Here is a 24,895-nt window from a genome sequence, read left to right as displayed (position 1 = left end):
GCGCGACAGCGTGACCTGATATGACTAAAGCTCATCATAGTGTCATTATCAACTTATAAAACAGCTCAAAACATCACTTCCTTGTTGAAAGTCACAGGATGAAACTGTGACTTTCACTTATGCTGAGCAACTTAACAATTTTATAATTTTGTGGCTTAAATACACCATTTTTAGCCCTTTAAGATTATTTGTAAACTCAGGTACCAACAGCAAATTTCCACTTATTGATGCTTAAACCATGTAACTAATATGTTTGGTTGCTTAATGATCAAAGTGACTTGGCTTTGATAATCGGAAGATCAAAGATCCTCCAGAATCAGCAACATCCCCCAAATTCATCCCTTGGTGGAGGTCACTCAGATTTGCAACAGAACACCACAGTGATCAACAAAACCAATGAACCCTCAGATCACAACCAGGAGAGAAATGAGGTCTTTGCTTTTCACGCCTTTATATTTCCAGGCGGGGCTGTTAACATGTTCTTTATGCGCTATGCCCTTATATTTCTCTCACATGAAAAGAAGGAAGGGGCATGTTTCAGCAAGCAGCATGTGACAAATAATATAAGTGAAAGAGCCAAAGAGGACCAGAGAGGCGGATGGAGCCCATAAGAGCGGACAGAAAACCTGGTAACGTTTGATTCACCATTAATAAAAAACATGTTCAGAAAAGTGGATCTGCCTTTAAATGCAGATTTGCATCCTCTTTATTAAATCATAATTCTCTGACAGTTAAAAGTGTAACGGTAGCTTTATCTCACCGAGGTTCAGAGGTCAGACATGAGATCGGTATCAGAACGATGGATTTGCCTGTGATTTTTCCCTGTTTTTGCCCACAGCAGGACGCTTTCAAGCGTGTCGGCTGATCGCGAGCGTCGCTGTTGTCGCAGCAACAGTAATCCTGGCTGTGGGGGTGTGCGTGTTCCTGTTTGGTGGGTGCAAAGTTGCAGCATTTAATATCAAATAATGCCCAATTTAGTGCCACAATCACGTGGCTTATTCATCCATCCAATAGATCCAGTGAGTAACATTTGGTGACATCTAGTGGTCAGATTATAGAATGAATGAACGTGAATTGGAAGGGGACCCATGCGGGTGTCGATGTAAACACCACTTTCTTTATGTCATCTCTCAGCGATGCCATCAGTAGATCCGACCCCAGAGCCACCGCGGTGGCAGCGGTGCGAGAAGCTGCTCTGCGAGCTGGACCCGATGCTCCCGATGACCAGTCAAGGTCGTTTCACACCCGGTGTGATGTCTTACAGCTTTGCTCGTGCACGTTTAGACGTTCACCCCTGTGCTCCAGACCCCAGATGCAGTCGGTGCCCAGCTGGTTGGCTCTGGAGGAAGGAGCGCTGCTACTTCTTCTCCTCAGTGAGGCTTTGGGAGAATCTCAATTGGAATGAGAGCGCAGAGTTCTGCTGGCGCCACAACAGCAGCCTGGTGGTGTTGGAAGACCCAGCAGAGATGGTAACTCGTGTCAGGAGGTCTACAGGAGAATGCAACAGCATGATACTCAAAACACTGATTCCTTTTCAGGATTTTCTCCAATGTGTGATGAAGAAGTACCCCAATTTCACCTTCCCATGGGTGGGGTTGACAGACACCCAGCAGGAGGGGCACTGGGTGTGGATGGATGGGTCTGACCTCCAGCGCAATATGCCGTAAGCACTGATAAGTTCTTCCCAGCTTTATTCTCACAGCTAGGTGTCACCAAATCCCACAGGAATGTCCAAATGCCAGTCAAAATCATGATCTATCCCGACTTTGGAACTTACGGTTCTGCTCCCGTGTGTGTTGTAAAGGCTGATGGTCGAATGGGACTCCAACGACGCGGACTGTGCTGACCTGAGGGGGGAGAAAAGTCTGTTCGCCGTCAGCTGTGACTCGTACGGGCCGTGGGTTTGCAAGAAAAAGTTATAACACTTATGCTGCTTTAGGTCACAGTGGCATTGATGAAAAAGTGCTTTTTCATGCTTTTATTTAAGGAACAGACACATGTGAAGCATGTACTGAAACAGCATGCACAAGTGTTCGAGAGGACATATATAATTTTGAAAGCTGTTTTTTAACTAATTAAAGTGTGTCAATATCAAATACATCTGCGCTCATTTCGGATAGCTTGACAATAAAAATTAATTTTATTACATCAGTGCCACCTAGTGGTCAGCTATAAATAAACAGCGCCAAAATAGACTCATATGACGGAGGCCACCAAGGTCAAAAAGATTAATCTACTAAATCTAATGTCACAATACTGCGCAGTAGTATTGACGAGTGTAAACAAACGGATTCAGGGATTTTCAATCTATAATTACTTACATTATTCTTTATATTTGTGTGGCATTGCCAAAATCCATGCAGAAGTGATGCTACAGTTTTAGCTTAAAGCTTTAATCCGAGACCTTTTTGGGCCATTAAATTCTTCAGCGCTCTGGATTCACATTGTGTGGTGGGAGAACTTTGGTGATTGTGGCATCGTCTGAACACTGCACACCTTGGCAGTTGTTTTGGAGACGTTTCTGTACGTCGAGCAAAAATGGTGCCCGTGTCAGGCATTCTGGTGTCTAGGCCAGCAAGACATGCCTTGTTTACATACTCTCATCTCAGCTTATTTACAAGTCCTATTAGAGGTAAATAGATCTCCTGTGGGTAAGTTTTCCACTTTTGAGAGTCAAAAGATCAGGAACCAGTAAATACACCTCACCTGGTTATTTTGCCTTTCTACCTTGCAGATGCAACCCACCTGTTCTTTCCAGTGATTTATGCTCTGCAGATGCTCCTAATAATTACAATAATCATTACAAAAATAATGACTTATAAAAGAATCAATGATTTTAGATCACATGGAACAGGCGTTGTTTTACATAAAATAAACATATACTGACATAGTCTGAGTGATGGTGCAGCTCTGCTGGTGGAGAAAACTGTACAGATGCTAATATTTCTTCTCTTTTGGAATATTTTAAATGCTATGCTGGAGATTTTTCAACCTTCCTGGTTTGCAGATTATGATTTTAAAAATGTTTTTGTTATTTCTGACAGAAATTTATATATTTGGTTTGTCTGGGTTTCACATATATCATAGAAAGGAAACCAGCAGTTGTGCAAAAGCGCTTGTGTAAAGTTCAATCGTAGAAATTTAGTCTGATTGGACTGATTCAATTTGAAAAATGATAAATTCTATTATTGTGGTTTTCTAATAGTCAGGAAGTTTGCCGTCTCGCGACCTTAGTGGGACTGACGTCATGGTGTGGAAATAAACAGCCTTCCAAATATCACCTTACAAAACAAAACATTTTAAAGGCAACAAAAATGATATATTTTCAAAGAAATCCGCAAGTTAAGTGTTTGTTGTATTTACAAAATAATCATAATTTTGCTACGTAGGCTAGCTAAACAGCTATTAGCCAGCCACGGCTAATTACTACGCGTTGTGGCCGAAGTTTCACTTCAAGCTTTCTGTGTTACTCCGCGGACATTTCAAAATGGCCTTTAAACACCTATAATTGGGCTTTTAACGACCAGAATTAGGAGTACAGCGTTACTGTAAGCAGAGCAACTCATTTCAATGTCGAATGTGTGAAAATATAATTCAAAAACCACTATTTACGGTTCGGTGACAAAGCTCTTCGCTCCCTTCCTGGAGATGTAAACACTCGTATCGAAGATAACTTCACCCAAACATCCTGGCGTTAATTGGAAATCTACTGTAAAGTTCATCAGGTATGACGTTAAATATGGTCAATTTAAGCTTTTAGAACATTTCTGTTTTATTATTCCACTGTTAATTAGACACGTGTCTCAGTTTGCTGTCATTTTTGGATCCATTGCAAAGCTTAAAAAAAACTCTATTTCTTACAGAAGCTGCATGTTCAGGTTTATTTTCGGTCTAAAAAAAGAATTTGCTTTAATATTTAATCTCAGCAGAAGAAACCTGTTAAAAAAAAGTGGCATCACGTATTTTTCCATCTAAAATGAGCCCCCCAAGCACAGAACTACTATCCAAATATACAATGTCTAGTGTGTCTAGTGATGGTGCTGGAAATCACAAATGACAACAATGTTTAGTTCCAGTTCTTGAAGAACTGCTTGAAGATGATGGTTTCTTTCCCTTGGGGCAGAATCTCCACCTGCAACACCGAAGCACATCAACTTTTACTGCTCGCTGTAGGAATTGGGCTATAATCCATGCGCCACCTATAAACGGCCTTATAAAACCATGACCGTCTGGTGATGCTGCAAGAACCCAGGCCTGAGATCCATCTACTCGCCTGAGTTTTCATCCTGGGGTACTTCATTTGGTCGATGAAGTTATCGGCCATCTGTAGAGACTCCTGCTTCTCCTCCGCATTAGCGCCCTTTCCTGGATAGCGGACGACATCGGGGCTTAGCGTGGTGCTAGTTCTCTTGTAATTGATTATGCATTTTAAAACAGGATCCACCTTTCCAGACAAAGATCTTTCCATTGGCGCCGTTGTCCAGGATGAAGCAGTCGTCGCGGACCAGCAGGTCCTTCCCAAATGGGCTCTTGTCTGAGATCTTGGTTATTGTCATGGAACCAGTGGCATCAGACACCTGCACGGTCCAGGATTACAGGTATGTTATTGAGTGATTAATGTGGAAAATGTAAGCCTGTAGAACATATGAAGGATATACCTTATATAGGGAAGCTGAGTTGGAGACGTCAGCTATGCTGTCATCCTCCGGCATGCTCTCTGGAAGCTCTGGCATCTGTCCCAGGACCTACCGTCAGAAAAAACAACATGGTGGATGGAAAAACTACAAATGAAAAGATGTCGCGTGCATTTCCATCTGTTGCTAGCACCTCAATCTTGAACCAGACGTGACAGAATTTGACTCCAGGCCGTGTTCAGCATTGTTTGTCTCTACCTTGAGCATTTCCTCTGGCTCCTCCCCCTCGCTGATGTCAATGATGCGGGCCTTGCCGTGTCTTTCCGTGTCGCGAATCAGCGAGGCGATCTCGCGCACTTTCTGCTTCTCAAAGATGTTGGCCTTTGACCCGCTCCAGGACACAATGGTCTGTGGGACAAAGGGGGGTGGGGGGGTCAAACTGTGCACCTTCCAATTTGGGTGTTTCCGGTGTGAGACCTCACCTCCCCGAGGTCGAGGATGAAGCAGTCGCCCTTGTTGAAGCTGCTCCAGGTCAACGCCACCTCCTTGGCACGGATGTTGCGCTTCCCTTTGATCTGATACAACCTGTGCACCGTGCCGGAGGTCTGAGACCTCCTGAATGCCGACTCAACACCGCCCTCCTGTGGGACAATCAGGAACTGCATCAAAAAACTCTTCCAGGCTTTAAAAAAATGTTGTCTTCTTTTCAGAACAAGTAAAAGCAAGCGATGAAATTCTAGCCCCTCACCTTGTAGCTAACCCCTCTGGGGAAGAGTGTCATGAACTCTGGGGTTTCGTAGCCCTGAACGTGCCTGTGCTGGATGGGTTCACCGCCCAGGAAGTTGTCCAGTTGGATGGCCAGCATGGCACAGGCCATCTGCTCGTCCCCGGTTGACTTCTCTCCTGCGACAAAGCAAAAGCCGTGGAGTGTTTATGCGAACGTTGGACGCAACAACTTGTTCAGTGGCTGACTGTTCTCTTTTCCTCTCTGTGCTTTCCTTGTTGGGAACTAATACATTTTCACCATTGTCTTTTTCACGTTCACACCTGCGTTGTGCAGAGGATTGTGGGTAGGATCCTGCTGGATGGACGTGCGGACATTCGGTGAGTAACACTTTTGTAATAATTGCAGCACTGAAGGGATGCCATGCATTCCTTCAACAATCCTCATACGCGTGAGTGTGCATCTCAGGTGTCTTCATTCTTCACTCCAAATGCAAACAGCCTTTTTGCAAGGTTTTAAATACCTGCTGGGACTTGCTCGGCCTCGCGTGTCATTAAAAAGGCTTCTGTTGGGACACTCTGCAGCGGCGGCGAGGTCAAAACATTAAAAAGGAGCCGGTCGCTCAAAAGAGGGAGACAAATAATAGATGAGGCTAGAAAAGGTTACTGTGTCAATATAAGGAGCAGAAGAGTAATGAGTAAACAAGGGGAGGTGGAGGGAGGTAAAGACACACTGAGAGGCAGCTCCGAACTGTGACAACCAGCTTAGTGTTACCTAAGCACTGGATACACGCTGGAAAACAACGGCCGCGCTTGACGGCCGTAACGGCCCTCCTGAATTTTTAACAGCCTTGGTTCTAAAACCGTCCGTCCCCTCCATCATCCCTCCGTCTAACCTCTCTCTCCGCACAATGGCGCTGCAGGTCAGCGCCGTGTCTCGTGTGTCATCGGTGATGGGTCGATTATTAGCCTCTCGCTTGCGGCGCGGGGCCAGCGGTGGGCGTGTAGCAGCGTGAGCGGCGGACAACTGTTAGCACTCTGGCAGGAGTCAAACAGAAACTTCTGATGCGTATCTGAGCGATGTGCTGCGATCCCACTCGTGCAGGATCGGGGCCGCCACTTCGACTTTATCCGAACCTTTGATTTTCCACCGGAAGTCGTAAAAACATTTTCCCGACTCTCACCTATCCACATGTGGATGTCAGCTCCCATCTCTCCACGGTTGTCCAGCACCAGGTACGAGTCCCCGTTATAAAAGGAGCCCACCTCGGTCTGATCCAGCGGCACCGCCTTCATCTTCTCCACCCTCCACACTTGGAGACCCAGGGAGCGGACCATGGGTCCGAACTGGCCCGGCGCTGCCTTTAAGGGGAGCATGCTGTCGGACAAAGAGAAAGGGAAGGGCTTTAAAAAAATGTAAAAAAACAGATAAGGGGAACACGCAGGTTGAAACAGGAAGTATGAATATGTCAGGTTCCGTGCAGGATTCGGTGACACCATGTAAGAGAGGATGTGAAGCTGGTGTGACTCTTGACTCATAAACCACTATCTTCATCAGCACACTGGGCCTATTTATATGTTGGGCAAATATAAGCATCCCTCCTAAGTCCCATTTCCATGTCAAATCATTGCATCGCATTTGCAAGTCTTGATGTTGTTTACTCATGTAAATGTGTGCGTAAGCAGGCTTCTGGTGCTCGTGGGCCTTCAGGTTGGGGCTCAGTCAAGCCCCCACCAGGTGCTGTTGGGACACTTCCAGTCTTCTTGATGGTCTTATTAATGGAGACATAAGTGGGCGGGAAGGCTGGGTGCAGCAGCGCTGAGGGAAATGTCAAGAAGTGGCCAAACCACAAACGCCGGAGGATGTCGTGGATGTCAAGGGAGCACTTACACTTAGTCTTGACACAAGATGAAGTATAATGTTGCTGCCTAATGACCGGGGGCATTGTTACGCAACGTAACACCCGGCTAACGCCTCATGAGTGTAGTTTAGAGATGCGGAAGAGGTTAAAATGAGCCGCCGTCATTCACATTTCTGACTTTAATGGTCTGTAAATTAGAAAGATGCAGAGAAGGAAAGTAATTAATTCCGTTTGGAATTAACAGTATCATTACATGAAAGCTAATTATGTTACTTTCTTGATGCTAAATAAAAGAGATGAAAAGGACTGAAAATATGCAGCATCATCAGGTTTCTTAAACCTCAGAAGTCATTTCCGGGGTGACAACACACCAACTTTTGGCAGCTTATCGAAGCTGTGCGGCTGTACGGCTGCGATTACAGCTTCATTATATCTCAAAAACACCCCTAAAAGGATTGTTTATCAGGAAATCTGACATCAACACGACCAAGCAAACAGGATGTCTGCAGCTCTGCTGTCTAACTCCCCCCTCCTGAAATTCAGCCCTTTAAACAACAACTGGTGCTAATTCATGTGCAGAAGGTGAAGGAGTGATGGGGGAAATAAGGAGACAGGCAGGCCTCCCAAAGCTGCTGATGCAGGGGTTAAAGTTACGGCGCTCCGACGCCTCCAATGAAGAGTCTAAGAGAAATAATTCTGATCCACTTAACTGCATGATCTCCTCTGGGACCCCCGGCATGCTGTCCGTGCCCAGCTCCATTCTGCGTGTCCACCGGAGTGTGAGTGTGTGAGAGCTCGGAAGGGTCGGAGAGATCTGACGAGGAGGGGGAGTGTTTGGGATCACCTGGCTTATATGTGGCGGGTAACTGGAGCTGGCCCGATGAAAGCCTACCTGTGGCCTGCGGACAGGGCGCCATGTTGGCGGGCGGGGGGAGTAGAGTCGGGTTCAGGCTAAAGCTAAAGAAGCTAAATTGATCCCTAATCTGATGGTAAACTGTAGCTGCGAATCAATACCGAGCCAGGCAGAATCAGAACCCCTGATTAGCACGTGATTAGCGTTGAAATGAGCTTGTGGGGCTTCATTGATTGTTGATGGTTCTCTTTTGGTTTTTGCAATCAGCCCACTGAGGTGGACAAAGTTCTTGGGAGTGTTGTCACATCCCCCTGCCTCTGCCGCTCCCTCTGTGCTGGCTGCTCTAGTTTTCTGTCATATTTTGGATAAACCAATAATGGTGGTACAATTGTTATTCTTAAACCAAATACCGTATTTTCACGACTACAAGGCACACCTAAAACGCTGAGATTTTCTCAAAAATCGACGGTGCGCCTTATAATATGGAGCGCCTTGTGTGTGGACTGAGTTCCAAAATCTGCTGTGCGCCTTTGGTGGGTGAACTACGGTAAACGCACCGCCAATCGATTAGTGGCACACCTACGCGTAAGGATCCCCTAAAATGGCGGCGGTCAAGCGAGATGCGTATGAATGAGGCTTACTTTAAACTGCAGGACAGCGAATATGTGGCTGAAAATGGCGATCGAACAATCAGTGTTTTCGCTTTATGAGGAGGCGGCATCTCTCCATATGCGCGAGGACAACTGTTGTGCAGCGGCTGCCCGCGGATTACCAGGAGAGGGCGGCCATCTTCCCTAACCCTAACCCTAACCAGGAGAGGGCGGCCATCTTCCCTAACCCTAACCCTAACCAGGAGAGGGCGGCCATCTTCCCTAACCCTAACCCTATTACCAGGAGAGGGTGGCCATCTTCCCTAACCCTAACCCTAACCAGGAGAGGGCGGCCATCTTCCCTAACCCTAACCCTATTACCAGGAGAGGGTGGCCATCTTCCCTAACCCTAACCAGGAGAGGGTGGCCATCTTCCCTAACCCTAACCACGAGAGGGTGGCCATCTTCCCTAACCCTAACCACGAGAGGGTGGCCATCTTCCCTAACCCTAACCAGGAGAGGGTGGCCATCTTCCCTAACCCTAACCACGAGAGGGTGGCCATCTTCCCTAACCCTAACCACGAGAGGGTGGCCATCTTCCCTAACCCTAACCACGAGAGGGCGGCCATCTTCCCTAACCCTAACCCTAACCAGGAGAGGGCGGCCATCTTCCCTAACCCTAACCCTATTACCAGGAGAGGGTGGCCATCTTCCCTAACCCTGACCCTATTACCAGGAGAGGGTGGCCATCTTCCCTAACCCTAACCCTAACCCTAACCAGAGAGGGTGGCCATCTTCCCTAACCCTAACCCTATTACCAGGAGAGGGTGGCCATCTTCCCTAACCCTGACCCTATTACCAGGAGAGGGCGGCCATCTTCCCTAACCCTAACCCTAACCAGGAGAGGGCGGCCATCTTCCGCACCTACTGCCGCGACAAGATGACCACGCCCAGCCACATCACCAACATGGATGAGATCCCTCTGACTTTTAACATCCCTTTGACCCACAAAGTGGAGAAAAAGGGACCGGCACGGTGGCGATACGCACAACGGGGCACGAGAAGTCGTCATTCACCGTGGTTCTCGGCTGCCACGTAAACGGACAGAGCGCTGGGTGACGGAAGGCGAACACTCCTTCACAAAGACTATGAGGCAGCGGCGGGCAGGTTATGCCACCATATGCGGGTGGATTGTAGACGCATGGGCTATGATACCGTCTTCATGTATTGTAACGCTATTGTAACGCATCAACGCTGAAGCGGAACCGGTCGGTGAGTCCGATTCAGATGATGAAGAAGAGGAATTCGGGATGTTGGACATTGAAATAGTGCAGCTGTTTAATTCAGATACAGAAGATAAAAACTTTGATGGTTTTGTGGCAGAAGAATGAATATTTTGTTCAATAAATGTGTCAAAACTCGCTGTTTTACTTCCGTTGTCATTTTTTACTGTATGTTTCAGCATGCGCCTAATAATACGGTGCGTCTTATGTATGTTTTAAATACAGAAATAGCACCCATAACTGAGACTGCGCCTTTTAATACAGTGCGCCTTACGGTCGTGAAAATACGGTAGTCTCATCAAGTATTGACACTTCTCATGGATTTACAGGTAAATCGTTCGCCCTAGTTAAATCTCACGCCTGCAGCCTCGCCCTCATTTGACCAAGAGAAGGCCATAAATATTTACTCAAAGATTTGGATGTTTTGCTTAGCATGAACACACATAAACGCGGCCAAACTTGCTTGTTTGCCCTCAGGGGTTAGCACTTCTGTGGCAAGAAAAGCAGCACTATTGTAAGGACAGGGGGGTTCAGACGGAGGCGACCAAGGTCACCATTAGCCAAGAGGGGTCAGCGGCTCCATCCTCCATTCAGGGATTGATAAGCAGATGGAAATATGATAGCGGAGCAGCTGACTGGGAGAGACCTGAGAGTGCATCAGTGTGCGTTATGTTTGCAAGATAAACTGAAATCAATACGGAGGCCGATGAGAGTTACGATAATTAGCATCAAAGTGCTCTCAACCTGCAGCCTGATGTTACGGAAAGTTGCGCAACAGCTGCAAATGAGATATTAATGTCTGTGGGGAGAGACGCAGACTCAGGAAAACTATCAGTGTGGTTATTTATCATTCTAGCAACCAGTTTGAATGAAAAGAGACGACCGATGTCCCCTCGCAATGTGAGATTCCTCAGGGCATGGAATGTTACAAGAAAACACAATAGGGTTGCGTTTGTGTGTGTGTGTGTGTGTGTGTGTGTGTGTGTGTGTTGTGTGTGTGTGTGTGTGTGAGACGCTGAGAAGAAACTTTTTCAGCACAGTTTTCATCTGGTGTCTCTCTTTATTTAGTCTGAGTGTAAATCTTACCTTGTAGAGGGAGCTGGTGGTGGGACACAACGAGTCTGAGCAGAGGCAGAGTGAGAACGAGTCAGAGAAACTTGTGTCTCAAAAAAATCTTTCTCTCTCAGCAGACACTTCCTGAATGTAGAAGCCCAGCCCCCCGCCCCCGCAGCCACAAAAATGACCACTTAATTCTGATGTCTGATGCAACAGGTCAGTTGTTCTTCCTTTATCAGCTAAAACAATATAAGTTGTTTGCTGTTTCAAATGCTAAACCCAAGGTTTGGACCCTCTGACAGCACATTTGCACCCAATGACTCTGTCAGTCTGTCAGGATGTGGTAAGTATCACCAGAGCAACCGACCCAAATATTGTAATTAGTCATATCAGGTGTCTCCGCGTCAAATGCACTCTTTTTACAATGGATACAGTTTCAGCTCGTGACGGAAAATGTGGATTTCAACATCCTGACATGCTGAAGCATAAACCTATAGTATGTTGGGTTCACATGATTTACATTTAAATCAATAATTGTCACTCAGTGTGGTAAATAATCACTGTTCTCTGTGTATATCATCTGAGTTATTAAAAGATTTGTATTTAATGCTTATTTAATTACAATCTGGGGATTTAAAAAAGAGTCATATTTTTGCTAGAACTTTGTCGCCATCTGGTGGCCAGAGAGAAAAAAGCTGCTTTAAATCTAAACGTAAACGTTGTGAAATTAGTAATACCTGCGAATTTACATTGTTTTAGCCTAACATTAATGCACCAATGCTTCTCATTTAACCCTGGATTAGTTTAAATGCTCTTCAAAGAATGAGAGTGACATGTAATAAAACTTTTTATTAGCTTTTTCAAAGTCAAAAAACAGAACAAAGTTACAGAACAAGAAAAACAATTTTTTTTAATATATACAGTGGCAAATTCAAGTGAACATGCCCGAACATGTTGCGCCTCCTCAGCGTGTAACCCTGTCTCACCCTCGGAGGCACATGATGTGCTCACGCATACGCACATTCATACGACCGAGCGAGGAGTCCCGATGTTCCCTCAGGGTTAGATTCAAACATTGTGGACAGAAACCAGCGTCTGGGTCCATGCGGGGATCTGAGTGCAGGAACCCAAGATTTAAGATTAATCCAGAATAATCCAGTTTACTGGATACAGTTTCCAATCAGGACTCCCAGTCAAACCAATACAATTCCATTTGTCACAGGTAAATACACTGGCGGGGGGGGGGGGGGGGGGGAATAAACACTGATTTCAGAAATCACTTGTGGATGAAGAGGGAGGAGTGAGAACAGCCATCTCATTCCATAAACCTGGAAACCACATCGAAGTGGAACGGGAGAGGGACAGAAAACTCGGCATTTTCTTTAATTCCTGTTTTACAGCCTAATGTAGTCGTGTAAGAAAGCAGCCAGATGCAAAAAGATCACACTAATGTAGTGGGTAAAATGTTTCCTTTAAATAAAGACGCCCAGGGCCAGCAATTTCTGCTTGGAGGAGAAAAAAAAACTGAACTGGGGGCCAAAGCGTTTGCTCATCTACCATTAACTACAGCGACACCGTGACCTGCTGACCTCACGTGCCCCCGCCCCCTTCATCTACATTATATAACCCCCCCCCCTGCAAACAGGTTTACAAAGTTACCAAAAGCATACGAGAGAAAAGCTGAAAAATAAAATTTTCATCTATTCATATTCACACGTCTTTGTAATTGACTTAAATAAATGGTACGGTCCAAATCCCGCGTACAAGATAACTCAGCCGTCAGAAATAGAGCAAGATTTGCAAAACACACCGGAAATCATTTTGGAAATTAAAATGAGACCTAATGATCGATTACAACGTATCGAAGAAGTGCTGCCTGTAGAAACAGTGATGACGGCAGCCGCGTCATACCAGTCTGCTAAATTAAAGGCTGAAGTTCAGGCTTTTTCTTCATATAAATCTTCGGGTTTTTCACAGGAACATCGTCTAGATTTTTTGCCTTTTGATGCAGAAAATTTTCAAAAGACAACAAGGTGATGCTGGTGGGTGTTTTCCCGACATTGTTCAGGTCTTTGGGGCAAAAAGGATGAAAAAGCGCATGGTGATGGAACGATAACTGTAGCTCTTATCAAACATATCAACTTAGCTTCCTTTACCCTAATTTGTTGCCGTCTAAATCTTCCAGCTTATAACTTTGATTAATACAACCCACTCCGAGAAAAAAAAAAAAAAAAAAAGGCTTTTGGCAATATTCTCTTTCAAAGACTATACATAGAACATTTTGAGGACTGGATGCGCTATAGAGTTTTAAAAGGAACATTTCCTTTTGTATGCTGACATCTTCCTGTCCTGGGTTTTGTAGTTGTCCTCCAACATTGTGTGTGTGTTTAAAGAAAAGGGGGGGGGGGGCAAAGTGTTTCAAAAGGCAGCCTTTGTTTCCTCTAGACAAAAAGAAATCACTTTAGGTTTGACTTCGTGTAGTGAAGGAGAAGCTCCGGTGGTCACAAGACCAAAGGTTCCCTCAAGAACAGTCACAGAAACCTCTGCCGCCGCTCCCCACTGGTTTGTCCCTCCGGTGGTTCAATATGCAGTTCCGGGGGCCCCGTCAGCTCCCTCGCACCCGACGCACGTCAGTTCTCTTCGTCGCTGTCGTCGGGGCTGATGGCTGGGCTGTAGGCCGGGGAGGTGGGGCTGTAGCCCGGTGATGTCGGGCTGTATGTGGAACCTTTAGGGCTGGTCGGCGAGTACGTAGGAGACGTGGGCGAATACTTGGGGGAAGTTGGGGAGTAAGTCGGAGAGGTGGGGGAGTACTTGGGGCTGGTGGGGGTGTAGGTCGGAGAGGTGGGGGAGTAGGTAGGAGAGGTGGGGCTGTACTTTGGAGTCGTTGGGGAGTAGGTGGGGGATGTTGGCGAGTACTTTGGAGAAGTAGGGGAGTACTTCGGTGAGGTGGGGGAGTACTTTGGAGAGGTGGGGGTGTACTCCGGGGAGCTTGGACTGTATGAGGGTGAAGTAGGGGTGTATTTTGGGGAAGTGGGGGAGTAAGAAGGAGAACTGGGGCTGTATGAGGGGGAGCTGGGTGTGTAGGTGGGCGACTGCGGGGTGTAGCGAGGGCTGGAGGGAGAGTAGGAGGGAGAGGTTGGGGAATATGAAGGAGAGGTGGGGGAATAGTTGGGGCTGGTTGGGGTATAGTTGGGGGAGGTGGGAGAATAAGAGGGAGATGTGGGGGAATACGAGGGGGAAGTGGGGGAGTAACTGGGTGAGGTGGGAGTGTAGTTTGGAGACGTGGGGCTGTAGCTTGGACTGGTTGGAGAGTAGGAGGGGGAGGTTGGAGAGTAGGAGGGGGAGGTGGGGGAGTAAGATGGAGACGTAGGGGAGTAAGATGGAGATGTGGGTGAATAGGAAGGTGAGGTGGGTGAGTAGCTGGGTGATGTTGGGCTGTAACTGGGTGAGGTGGGGCTGTAGCTTGGCGAGGTGGGAGAATAAGAGGGGGAGGTGGGGGAGTAGGAAGGGGAGGTGGGGGAGTAGGAGGGAGACGTCGGGGAGTAAGACGGAGACGTGGGCGAGTAGGAGGGGGAGGTGGGAGAATAGCTGGGCGAGGTTGGCGAGTAGGAAGGAGATGTTGGGCTGTAGTTGGGGCTGGTGGGGGAGTAGGAGGGAGAAGTGGGAGAGTAAGAGGGGGATGTTGGGGAGTAGCCAGGGCTCTGAGGGGTGTAGCCTCCAGGAGAACGAGGCTCGTAGGCAGGTGAGGTGGGCGAGTAGTTGGGTGACATAGCTCCGCCTACACGGAAGAAAAACCCTTTTAACACACAACTTATCGAACCGTTACTGTCGCTGTTTAATATCAGTTTGTGATGCTTTTCAGATGAGAGAGACGTCTGCATGATCTGACCTGGAGATGGGATGTAGGGGCTGGCCGGGCCTGGAGACCCAGGAGAGCCAGGCGTGGGAGACCAGGCTGGTGAGTAACCCGGAGAGAAGCCGCTTGCATCAGACGCCGCGCTGGGAGAGAACCCTGCCGCTCCCGGTGTCATTCCACTTCCTGGGGGTGGGGGGGTGGGAAAGGTACTGCTCAGCAACTGAAACTTTAATATAAAGCAAACGAACAAAAGACCTGAGGGTGCGCTCACCAACACTGGGGGACCAGGCACCGTAGGCTGGTGTAGCTCCCGTGTTCCAGGGTGTCATGGCGGGTGACATTCCGCTCATGGGGCTCGGCGCCGAACCGAAGAACATGCCAGTGGCTGCAAAAAGGACACATCCGTGTCAAAGTTCTTCAACGATGTTGCACTGCACAGTTAAAGAAGCTAAAATGACCCAGCTTACATCCGGCCACGCTGATGCCAGGGATGTTTGTAGGGATCTCCATGCCGTATTTACACTTCTCCGCATCCAACAGCAGATCGAAGCACCCTGTACCGGCTGGGGCAAGCTGGCCGAGCATAATGTTCTCCGACACGCCTTTCATGGGGTCGCACTCGCCGTGGGACGACGCCTCCATCAGCACATCCACCTGGAGAACGAATTGCAAAGATCAACGTGAAAAACCATTCTGGACAATTTGGGAAGTATTCCCGGTGTCTCTCCCGTCTCACCGTCTCCTCAAAGGAGCACTTCATGAGCGGTCCCGTGTCCTGACGATTGATGCCGTGTCGCGTGATGGCCATCAAGTGGCCGCGGCACGTCATGGTGTCGCAAAGCAGCGCCAAGTGGCGGTAGTTGACGTAGGAGCCGTCAAAGGAGATGACGTGGTACAACTCCCTCTCCAGGGCCTTTCGCACCGCCTCAATTCCCAGCACCTGATGGTACACGATCAACACCTCAACATCTCCCGTCGTCCCATCAAAGTGAACTGCTTTTGAGCTCTTTTTTTTAACCATTACCGTGAAGATCTCCACGATATCATTGGAGGTGGTCCTGACAGGATCGACGTCCTTCTCACTGAGAACCCTCATCAGGCTCACACCGTCCGTCTCAAGGATCCACTCCTGCAGAGCCTTGAACTCGCCGTCCTCCGTGATGATGATTTTTTTCTTGTTGTCGGTTTGGGGCAAGTGCATGTACACCTGGAGAAGAAGGTGACCGTTGACTTGTTGCTTCTCCTTTTACATTATGAAGGCCTGTGTGGGAGTGTTCACTCCGTTACCTTGCTGATCTGCTCAATTCCTTGAAGAGTCATGTCTGTCAGCATGTTCGACTCGATGCACCTCAAGAAGACATCGTCGTCCATTTTGTCTACCACTTCCTCATCCTGGAATTCAAAAGTGGATTTATTATTGAAACAATACCCGACTCTTGGTTATGCTTTTTAAAGTGAATGCTCACCTCTTGAAACTTGTTCTCATCACTGTTCATGATTCTGATACGCAAAACGAGCTTCTCAGCGTTGTCATCGTTGAAGATGCAGTTGAGATCGTCTCCGAAACCTTGTGAAGTAGGGAAAAAAAGTTATTTTGGTTTTAACCAAACCGAAAGGGGCCGGGTCCCCGTGCTTGTGGCTCACCTGCATTGATCTTCTCTGCGATCTGCTCCATAGTCAGTTTGCGATCCGTCATGTGCTTGCGGTCGAGCTCGATGCGCAGAAGCCACGGTGAAATGCGGGTGACGTCAAAATCGGGCATCTCATAGTAGACGTTGACCCACTCCTGATCCTCCTCCACCACAGTGTTCTGGGGGTTCGGGTCGTAGTAGATGGCAGTGTTGGCCGTCACCTGTTTACAAAAGGGGATTCCCCCCCATCAGTGTCGTGTAAAAGAATTATTTCTTGGCTTTAAAAAAACAGAGCTTTCGTGTTACCTTTCGTAAAGTTGTGTGTTCTAGTCGACAGAGGATGTCCTTGGCTCTCTCTGCGTCACGCGCGGCCTGACCCAGCAGGAAAACAGTGAGTGAGGGGGTTTTGGGCCTCTTGGAGATGTTGATCAGCTCCTTCAGACGAGGCACGCCCAGCGTTACGTTCTTGGCCGACACGCCAGCATAGTGGAAAGTGTTCAGTGTCATCTGGGTGGCCGGCTCCCCCAGGGACTGAGCAGCCAGAGCACCGACCATTTCACCTGGATGAGCCTGGGAAAAACAGGAACACGGTGTTGAAAGGGTCGATGGGAGATCCGACAGCTCTAAATGTCAAATGCTAAACTCACAATGGACTGATTGAACTTGGTCTCGATCTCTCCCAGCAGCCAGTCAAAGGCCTCGGTGGACAGGCGGAACTCTTCTGTCATTCGCTTGGAGCAGAGGGTGGAGCGCAGGTGGATGTTGAAGAGCAGAGTGGCGTTCTGCTGAGCCTGTTTGCTCAGCGGGTCGTCCCCATTCACGATGACCAGCTTCTTACTGAGCTCATGAGTACCTGGAGGACCAAATGCACACTCAAATTTAATGGTTACGGTTGAAATACTCGAATGGGATTTTCCAATTTGAAGGGTGAGGAACTACAAGTTTCATTTAATGAGACATTTTTGAAGATACCTTCAACCACTCTGAGAGGGCTGAGGTCTGTAGGGGTTCTAGTGTTGATGCGGAAGATCTTCTGAGCGTTCCAGATCATTCTGGCCAAATTACACGGCAGCACCACCTACAGGACAATACAATGTTTGCAATATATAAGCCCCTGTTGCATTTGCAGGAGGGGGAAACTTGCTGGAGGTTTATCCACAAACGTAAAGGCCCACCTTACTGTCCCCAGTGGGGAAAATCGCTCGCAGAATTTCCCTGTCCTCCTTCATTTTCTCAAACTCCCTCTCCAGGGAGCTCTGGACGTGGGCGTTTGTCATCACGTCCTTTACGACGTCTTCCTGCAGCGTTCGCCTCAGTGCTCGCTCGTTAGTGCAGTCAAACTTAAACCTGTTCAGAGGGGACAAAACCAGCACTTGAGACAACAAGCGTCTGACAGTAGGTTTAAAATAATCTGAGTGGACGTAAGAGTGACTTACTTCTTCTCAAATGCCCTGTGTGAAGGTTTGAGCGTTGCCACATTTTGGAATTCCACATTTTCTCCAGCCAGGCCATCTTCACCATAACGCAGCTGCACAACCTGGTTGATGGAGTTACGCACTGTGCCATCGTACTTCACCATTACCGACTCCATAGATTTGATCAGACGACGTTGGATGTAACCTTGTGAAAGAGGGCGCCGCAGTTAAAGACAAAAAAAGCCATTTATGGTGGTAAACAAGGTCAAATTTCTCTCGCCTCTACAGATAATCGTACCAGTCTCAGCTGTCTTTACGGCTGTATCGATCAGACCCTCTCTTCCTCCCATAGCGTGGAAGAAGAACTCTGTAGGTGTCAGGCCGGCCAGATACGAGTTCTCCACAAAGCCTCTGCTCTCGGGACCGTAGTCATCTTTGATGAAATGTGGCAGCGTGCGGTGTTTGAAGCCGAAGGGGATTCGTTTACCCTCCACGTTCTGCTGTCCCACCACAGCAATGACCTGGAGAAATGGTTTGTGAAAGGAAAATGGGTTAATATCAAATCCGGGTTCCATATGCTGTTGCAGTGTAAAAGTTTGTATTTTCTCACCTGGGAGATGTTGATCTTGGATCCTTTGGACCCGGCCACCACCATGGACTTGAAGTTGTTGTATTCAGAGAGGGACTTCTGAGCCGAAGATCCCGTTTTGTCTCGAGCGTCGTTGAGGATGCGATTCACCTGGTTCTCAAAGGTCTGCCTCAGCGTATTACCAGGAGTGGGCTCCAACTCGTTGTTGTGGGCCTTCTCAATGACCTGTGCGCAAAATCAACCACAACGATGTAACTTCTGCACCGTGACTGCAGTTAACCAGCTCAGACTGGAGTCAAGACAGGCGAGCCGTCATTCCGCTTACTTCTATCACATCCTGTTTGGCTTTCTTGATGGTATTCTGGATGTCGAGGTAGGTCTTGGCATCAGCGATGGAATCACCGATACCAATGGAATGACCTGGCAGGAAACAAATAATTGTAGCACAAATTGACATGACACTAAACTCAATTATTTCCTCAGGTTTTTAAGCAGCGCGCCAGTAAAGTGTGTTTGTCGTACCCTCAATGAGCAACCAGTTGTTGACCACCGTCTGAATGTTTGAATAGAAGAGTCGGGTGATGTCATGGCCCATCTCCAGGTAGGAGATGTGGACAAGGGAGCCAGCAGAGGTCCCCAATGACTTCTTGCATAAGATGCCCATAATCAACTCCCCATTCTCCACAATGACCTGAATGAAGAGGTAAATTTGCTTCATTTGCAACTGTTTGCCACTCCTTTTAAATTAAGAAGAAAAAAGGAGAAAGGGGACAATGCTGTACCTTCGTGTCACCGGGTGAGATGTGTTTGTAGGGACCGCTGTCTTCATCATCGGGGTGTGTGCTGTGCGTGCGGATCACGTTAATGTGTCCGGGAATGATAAGGCTGAAGATCTGCTTGCCGGTCCAAAGTGCGCGCGGCTTGAGGATGGCTGGCTGGGGCATTTTCCCGTCCCACGTAGACAGAAACATCAGGAGATTCATCACTTCCCCCTGTATTGGAGGAACAGCACGTTAGGGTTCTTTCAGAGGGGAAATAACAGCTCCTCGGGGCTCCAGTCGGACTTCTTACTCGGTCTAAAAACACGTCTCTCTTGGTGAATTTGCGGACAGCTGTGAGAGTGTCCTGCACGATACCCATGACGGGCCTGTTGGACTGCGGCGTGACGATCATACGCGGCACCATCGCCAGCTCCTGGATCTCTGCCCTCGTTTCCAGAGACTGGGGCAAGTGGAGGTTCATCTCATCTCCGTCAAAGTCGGCGTTGTACGGGGTCGTCACGCTGGAGCGGAGGAAAAGGCAGAGAAAATGTATTTACAGCACATTTCTACAAAAAGTTGCTGCGCGTTTTAGTATGAGAGTGTCCCTCTTTCAGTCAGTACCTGAGATTGAGCCGAAATGTTGACCATGGGAGAATTCTGACCCTGTGCCCCATCATGGACATTTTATGTAGCGTGGGTTGTCGGTTGAAGATGACGATGTCGCCGTCGCACATGTGTCTTTCCACCTACAGAGAAAAACACAATCCGTTGTAGTCTGAACGCAAAAGCTGAACTTGGCGGTCAACAAGGCTTCCAAGATGTTTACATGCCTTGTAACCAATCTGCAGGTGGAGGTCACTTGGTTTAGGGTGAAATCGCAGGTCGATTCTGTCTCCGTTGTCGCGAATGATGTATTTGGCTCCTGGATACTGGCTGTTTCCTCTTCTCACCAGCTCTTGTAGCCTAGAAGTACGACCAGATTTAGGCGACATGTCGTTCCAAGTCTGCTTGGTTTTGTAAGTCTGTTTTTGGTACCTGTCAATATTAAAAGGCGTGACAATTTCTGGAAATGTCATGTTGGCTGCGATGGATCGCGGTACGCCCACTTGGTCGATTTGCAGGTTGGGGTCTGGGGTGATGACAGTTCGGGCAGAGAAGTCCACACGCTTACCCATGAGGTTGCCTCGAACTCTGCCTTCTTTCCCTTTAAGACGCTGTTTTATGGATTTTAAAGGGCGTCCAGACTTTTGCATTGCCTGTGAAAAGAAAAACGTGTCTTTAAGCACATAAGACTTAATTCTCTATTGTATTTCAACATGATCTCAAAGTTTCGCAATACCCTGGGCAGGCCTGGCAGTTCATTGTCCACCATGGTGGCCACGTGAAACTGAAGCAGTTTGACATCCTCGGCGATGACATGAGCTGCGGCTCCACTCTGCTCATTTCTCCTCAGCTGGTTGTTGATTTTGACAATGTCGGCAAGCTTGTGAGTCAAGTCATCCTATGAAACAGAGGGCAAATGTAGGCGTAAACATCGGCTGTACCACCAAAATAAACGTTAGATTTAGAGGTTGCGTTACTTTACCTGGTTACGAGCAGAGCCCTGCATGACCACGGCTGGCCTGACCGCCAGAGGAGGCACGGGCAGCACGGTTACAATCATCCATTCTGGTCGGGCAAACTTTGAGTCCATGCCTAGAATGATGTCCTCTTCATCAGAAATGCGCTTGAAGATCTCGTGCACTCGCTCTGGGCTCAGAAGAATTTTCTTCTCCTGCGAGTCCTCGTTGACGTGCTTCCACTCGGCGTATAGTTCCAAGCCAGAGCGTCTGATACGTGGCTGATAGCGCCCGCAACCACCGTGACCCTACGGCACATAATTTGTGTTTGTTAGAAACTAGCTTCAGCGGTACCATAATGGATAGCAGGGAATATGAAAACACAGCCCAACAATACCTTCTCCTTTGTGATGTCTTCCTCAGTCTCTTGCTGCTCCATTCCAAATTTGTTGTCCATCTCCTCACCTCCTTCACAAATATTTTTCCCTTTGCACAGCTCGTAAACGTGCGTCAGACGTTTCCTGGGCTGCCCTTTAGATTTTACCAGGATGTCTTTGATTTTTGGATTGTTCTGTTGCCCGTGGTTTAAAAAGAGCAAGTTAGGGAGAACACAAAGTATATTTGATCAAATATCTGAATATTTAGCATTGAGCTTTGTTGACGTACCGCATCAACCAATAGTTTAGAGCAAAAGAAACAGACACAGCGGAGGACCTTCATTATCTTTGTCACAAAGCCAACATGGAAAACTGGCTTTGCCAATTCTATGTGCCCAAAGTGGCCAGGACACTCTGTCATGTTGCCTAAGAACACAGAATTTAGGACATAACATCAGGTGAATGCAGATACACAAGTATGCCTGCAGCAATTCATCTTGAAATGCCAACAAGAACCAGTACCTGCACATGTCTGGCATCTTCCAGTTCTTTCTATGACCCCTTGCCTTGGGTCCATGAGGCCACCGAGCTTCGGACGTCCTCCTTCTGTTGTTTCGGGGTATCTGATTCCCCCTTCTGTGACGGACATCCGTTTCTGAAAAGACAATTTGACCATTACGCGCCAAGATTTAAATACTTTTACTAGTGCACACACTTAATTTTACATGTCCAAAAATAGCATTAGCAACTTGTAAAAAAAAATAAAATAAAATAAAACTTCATAAAAAATGTCTTGCCCATATTAAGAATTAATGTATACATTTGATAAAAATTAAACAATTAATTTACATAAACACGTATTATTTCCGTCGTCTGCAGTGTTTAAGGTTAATAAAACATGTACGACATATTTTAAATCCCCTTTTAATTTATTGAAGAAAAACACAACTAAGGTACTGAATGAATGAGAGCCAAGTAAAATCAAAATATCTGTCCACATTTAAAGAATAGCAAGAAATCAAAATCTACTCACTTGTGGGCCTTAAATAAGTAAGACACAAATATCAAGGAGGTTTATTTAATGTGGCATCATGTTTTTCTGAGAATGTTGTGCTTAAAGTTTGCAAACTTCCAGCTACATGCTAGCTAGCACAAGCTCTACCGGCGTTGTATAGCTTGCTAGGCTAGGCTAACAGCAATCGCTTCTGACACAAAGGCAAACGTCTTTATCACATTCGAAACTATAAAATATCGATTAAGCAAATCGGCAGAGTGATGTGTGACCTGTTCGACAATCAACAAAATACCCAATTTCCCCAAAAGAACACCTACAAGTTCATCTGGGCTGATGATGCCGAACTGAACTCTCTTGATCGTGCGCAATGGGCATGCGCTGTCGCCGGAGGGCGGTCCGTGCATCCTGTCTATTCAAAGAGACGCGTCCTTCCTCGGCACGCCGCTTTGTGAACAGGAACAGCCGTTAAGTAGTCACCAAGACTCTGGTCAGGCCGCCAACGGTAACCGGAAAGTCTCCGGAGGCGATATCCCAGGGACCTTTGATGTCGGTTACCGTTACTGCCGGATTATCTTTAATTAAACGGCTACCGACCGCTCCCTTCCCTTTTCCTGGTCTACCCTGTGGAGCGCTCTAAGCGCTTCTGAGAGAATAGGCGCTCGACGGCTTATTTTATAGACTGAAGACTGGCTACGGGGTTACACACGCACAAAAACAGGGACTCTCTCGTTGGAGGGTGGGTCACGGATTGCCGTAGTAAAATGTCTATTGGACAGTTAAGGCAGTCACATGACTTATCAACGCTACCACACATACAGCCAATTAGGGGATGCCTTTGTGTTTTTTAACAAATAGAAACGTGGGGTGGGGATTGAGATAATCCTAAATCAATGTGATTGGCTGTATTAAAAGGACATGGGCGGAGCTACGCTTGTTTTGCATGTCTGTGGTGAATATGCAATGACGAACTTCTCGATTGGTCCTTTATCTTGTTACTATTGAATTAGACAAAAGAAAACTCCAATGGCTGCGAAGAACTGAATATATTCTTGAATAATTTAAACAACCCCACCCACTTCCGATATTTTCCGAAAATTGCCGATGTTGATTTCTTCCCTCAGAGCAAAATAAAAAAAATTCTCTGTTCCCCCGTTCGTCTCGGTGTAGAACATCCCGGGCTCTAAGAAAAGTGGCTCAGTGGCTGAGGCCTGTTCAGACCCGTGATAAAAGCAGGGAAAATTGTCAAAATACATAATATTTTGTCACCGAAACGAATGATAATTGGTAATTTTTCGAGCACTTTAAGAAATACTTTGACTCTTCGACTTTTCGCCTGATATTTTTTCGGATTTCTGGGACTTTGTTGGGAACCTCGGACTCGCCTGCAACCGATGCCCGGCCAGTGGACTGGATTTTCCGTCGACCCGATAGGAAAGTCTCGGGGAAGCCTAAACTGTCGCCGCATGCTCGGTGTTTGAACTGGTTTCGGCATTTTGTACAAATGCGTGTTGGATGAGTTGTTTTCGACATATTTGCCGTTATTACTCATCGTTAATCGCGGATGCCTTTGTTTAAATTGTTAAACATTTTTCAAGGCCACGTTACGAAAAGCGGGTCGCGACGGTGTCGTTTAGTTATATTGAGTTAATATGGATTTATATCCTTGCCCGGATGACAATTCAAACGGCGTTTTTAGTGAATCCATTCAACAGATAGGAGACTTACAACAGAGGACATTTATTTCTCTTTCTTGGCGTCACAGCTGGCTATCATGTTAGCTTAACTCAGGGCTGTTTGACATGTTTCCTTCTAGTATTTAACTGCCCGATTTCCAGCATTATTTCTCCTTTACAACTGTAGTTTCTGTTCGCTTTACACAAACGTTTTGCGCTGGTGCTCCACCGATAAATTGTGATTTCATACGGTAAAGCAACTTAGCAGTTGAGTTAAAGCATTTTTGGACTTGATTCCACCGGTTAACGGGGATTAGATGCCCAAATTAGCTCTTCGGCTTTCAAAACCTGGATATCGTGAATAAAACGAAGCGTTTATTGCTTATTGATATCGTCGTGTAGTGTAAAGCGGCGCTGCTACGGTGGAATTGTGTGCTATTGTAGCTACTGTAAGGAGCTGATTAGCTTCAACATGGCGGCATTTGCCGCGACGCCGCTTGTTGAGAAAGATGGAGTCCTGGAATATTACTGCAGTAATGTGAGCCGCGGAAATCTCTTTGGTACATCGCACTCGGTTCCATTAGTCTCCGTTTTGCCCCAAAATTAAGGTTCTAGAAACCAAATGACTTGTACACTAAAGTCGAGTGTGTCTAATGTCCATTTGTGGCAGAGCAACTGACGAAATTACAGGGAAGTTTGCTAGTCAATATTTCAGGAGGTACTGTTTGGTCTATGGCGGTGCCGAAGTTGAAGCCATTTTGTTCTGCTTATTTATTTGTTTATAGGCAAGTCAGATTCGTTTACCCCCTAGAAAACGTCTATGTAAGACTTGCAGCCTTATTCTTAAGTCATTGTGTCAAACAGTGATGAAAAGATCTCATCTGGACTTTATGTATTTGCTGTATTATTATTCATACCAAATAATGAGTGGATACCTACCTGTTGTCGATTTTAAGGCAGAAAAGTAAACCGTGGTCTTTTAGACGACTCTAAAATAAAGGCTGTATTGTTGTGGGAC

The 24,895-nt window shown here is 46.9% G+C and overlaps 3 protein-coding genes and 1 long non-coding RNA gene across 5 annotated transcripts; 2 read left to right on the top strand and 2 right to left on the bottom strand.

Annotated features, from left to right (window-relative positions):
* The first annotated feature begins 151 nt into the window (after window positions 1-151).
* Window positions 152-2,032, top strand: LOC130522134 (CD209 antigen-like protein C). 2 transcript variants are annotated; one of them, XM_057026185.1, is made up of 6 exons: window positions 152-629; window positions 839-931; window positions 1,135-1,233; window positions 1,306-1,469; window positions 1,539-1,663; window positions 1,805-2,032. In XM_057026185.1, the coding sequence occupies exons 1-6, from the start codon at window positions 599-601 to the stop codon at window positions 1,920-1,922; spliced, it is 630 nt and encodes a 209-aa protein (XP_056882165.1). In that variant the 5' UTR covers window positions 152-598; the 3' UTR covers window positions 1,923-2,032. The 2 variants fall into 2 exon arrangements, with proteins under 2 accessions (XP_056882165.1, XP_056882163.1); XM_057026183.1 differs by having other exon boundaries at window positions 1,135-1,469.
* Window positions 2,033-3,747: 1,715 nt separating this feature from the next.
* Window positions 3,748-11,169, bottom strand: capgb (capping protein (actin filament), gelsolin-like b). Its single transcript, XM_057026175.1, has 9 exons — window positions 11,032-11,169; window positions 6,542-6,735; window positions 5,383-5,537; window positions 5,117-5,275; window positions 4,893-5,042; window positions 4,659-4,745; window positions 4,445-4,577; window positions 4,274-4,365; window positions 3,748-4,132 (listed from the first exon to the last, which is right to left on the bottom strand). The coding sequence occupies exons 2-9, from the start codon at window positions 6,732-6,734 to the stop codon at window positions 4,067-4,069; spliced, it is 1,035 nt and encodes a 344-aa protein (XP_056882155.1). The 5' UTR covers window position 6,735; window positions 11,032-11,169; the 3' UTR covers window positions 3,748-4,066.
* Window positions 5,533-14,994, top strand: LOC130522131 (uncharacterized). Its single transcript, XR_008949558.1, has 3 exons — window positions 5,533-5,738; window positions 11,136-11,217; window positions 14,864-14,994. It is a non-coding gene; the product is annotated as an uncharacterized LOC130522131 (long non-coding RNA).
* polr2a (RNA polymerase II subunit A) lies at window positions 11,836-22,837 on the bottom strand. Its single transcript, XM_057026148.1, has 29 exons — window positions 22,522-22,837; window positions 21,712-21,844; window positions 21,479-21,615; window positions 21,210-21,383; window positions 20,839-21,120; window positions 20,593-20,754; window positions 20,289-20,509; window positions 20,084-20,216; window positions 19,875-19,999; window positions 19,564-19,774; window positions 19,275-19,484; window positions 19,015-19,183; window positions 18,818-18,912; window positions 18,514-18,717; window positions 18,202-18,424; window positions 17,925-18,108; window positions 17,664-17,835; window positions 17,461-17,566; window positions 17,136-17,341; window positions 16,795-17,058; window positions 16,502-16,709; window positions 16,324-16,424; window positions 16,145-16,249; window positions 15,882-16,064; window positions 15,594-15,797; window positions 15,325-15,511; window positions 15,129-15,242; window positions 14,891-15,040; window positions 11,836-14,779 (listed from the first exon to the last, which is right to left on the bottom strand). Exons 1-29 carry the CDS (start codon window positions 22,606-22,608, stop codon window positions 13,632-13,634), a joined length of 5,898 nt encoding a protein of 1,965 aa, XP_056882128.1. The 5' UTR covers window positions 22,609-22,837; the 3' UTR covers window positions 11,836-13,631.
* Window positions 22,838-24,895: the final 2,058 nt, after the last annotated feature.

This window comes from Takifugu flavidus, chromosome 3 (assembly GCF_003711565.1).
Source record: "Takifugu flavidus isolate HTHZ2018 chromosome 3, ASM371156v2, whole genome shotgun sequence".
Classification (NCBI taxonomy): domain Eukaryota; kingdom Metazoa; phylum Chordata; class Actinopteri; order Tetraodontiformes; family Tetraodontidae; genus Takifugu; species Takifugu flavidus.
This window is presented reverse-complemented; position numbering and strand designations above follow the sequence as displayed.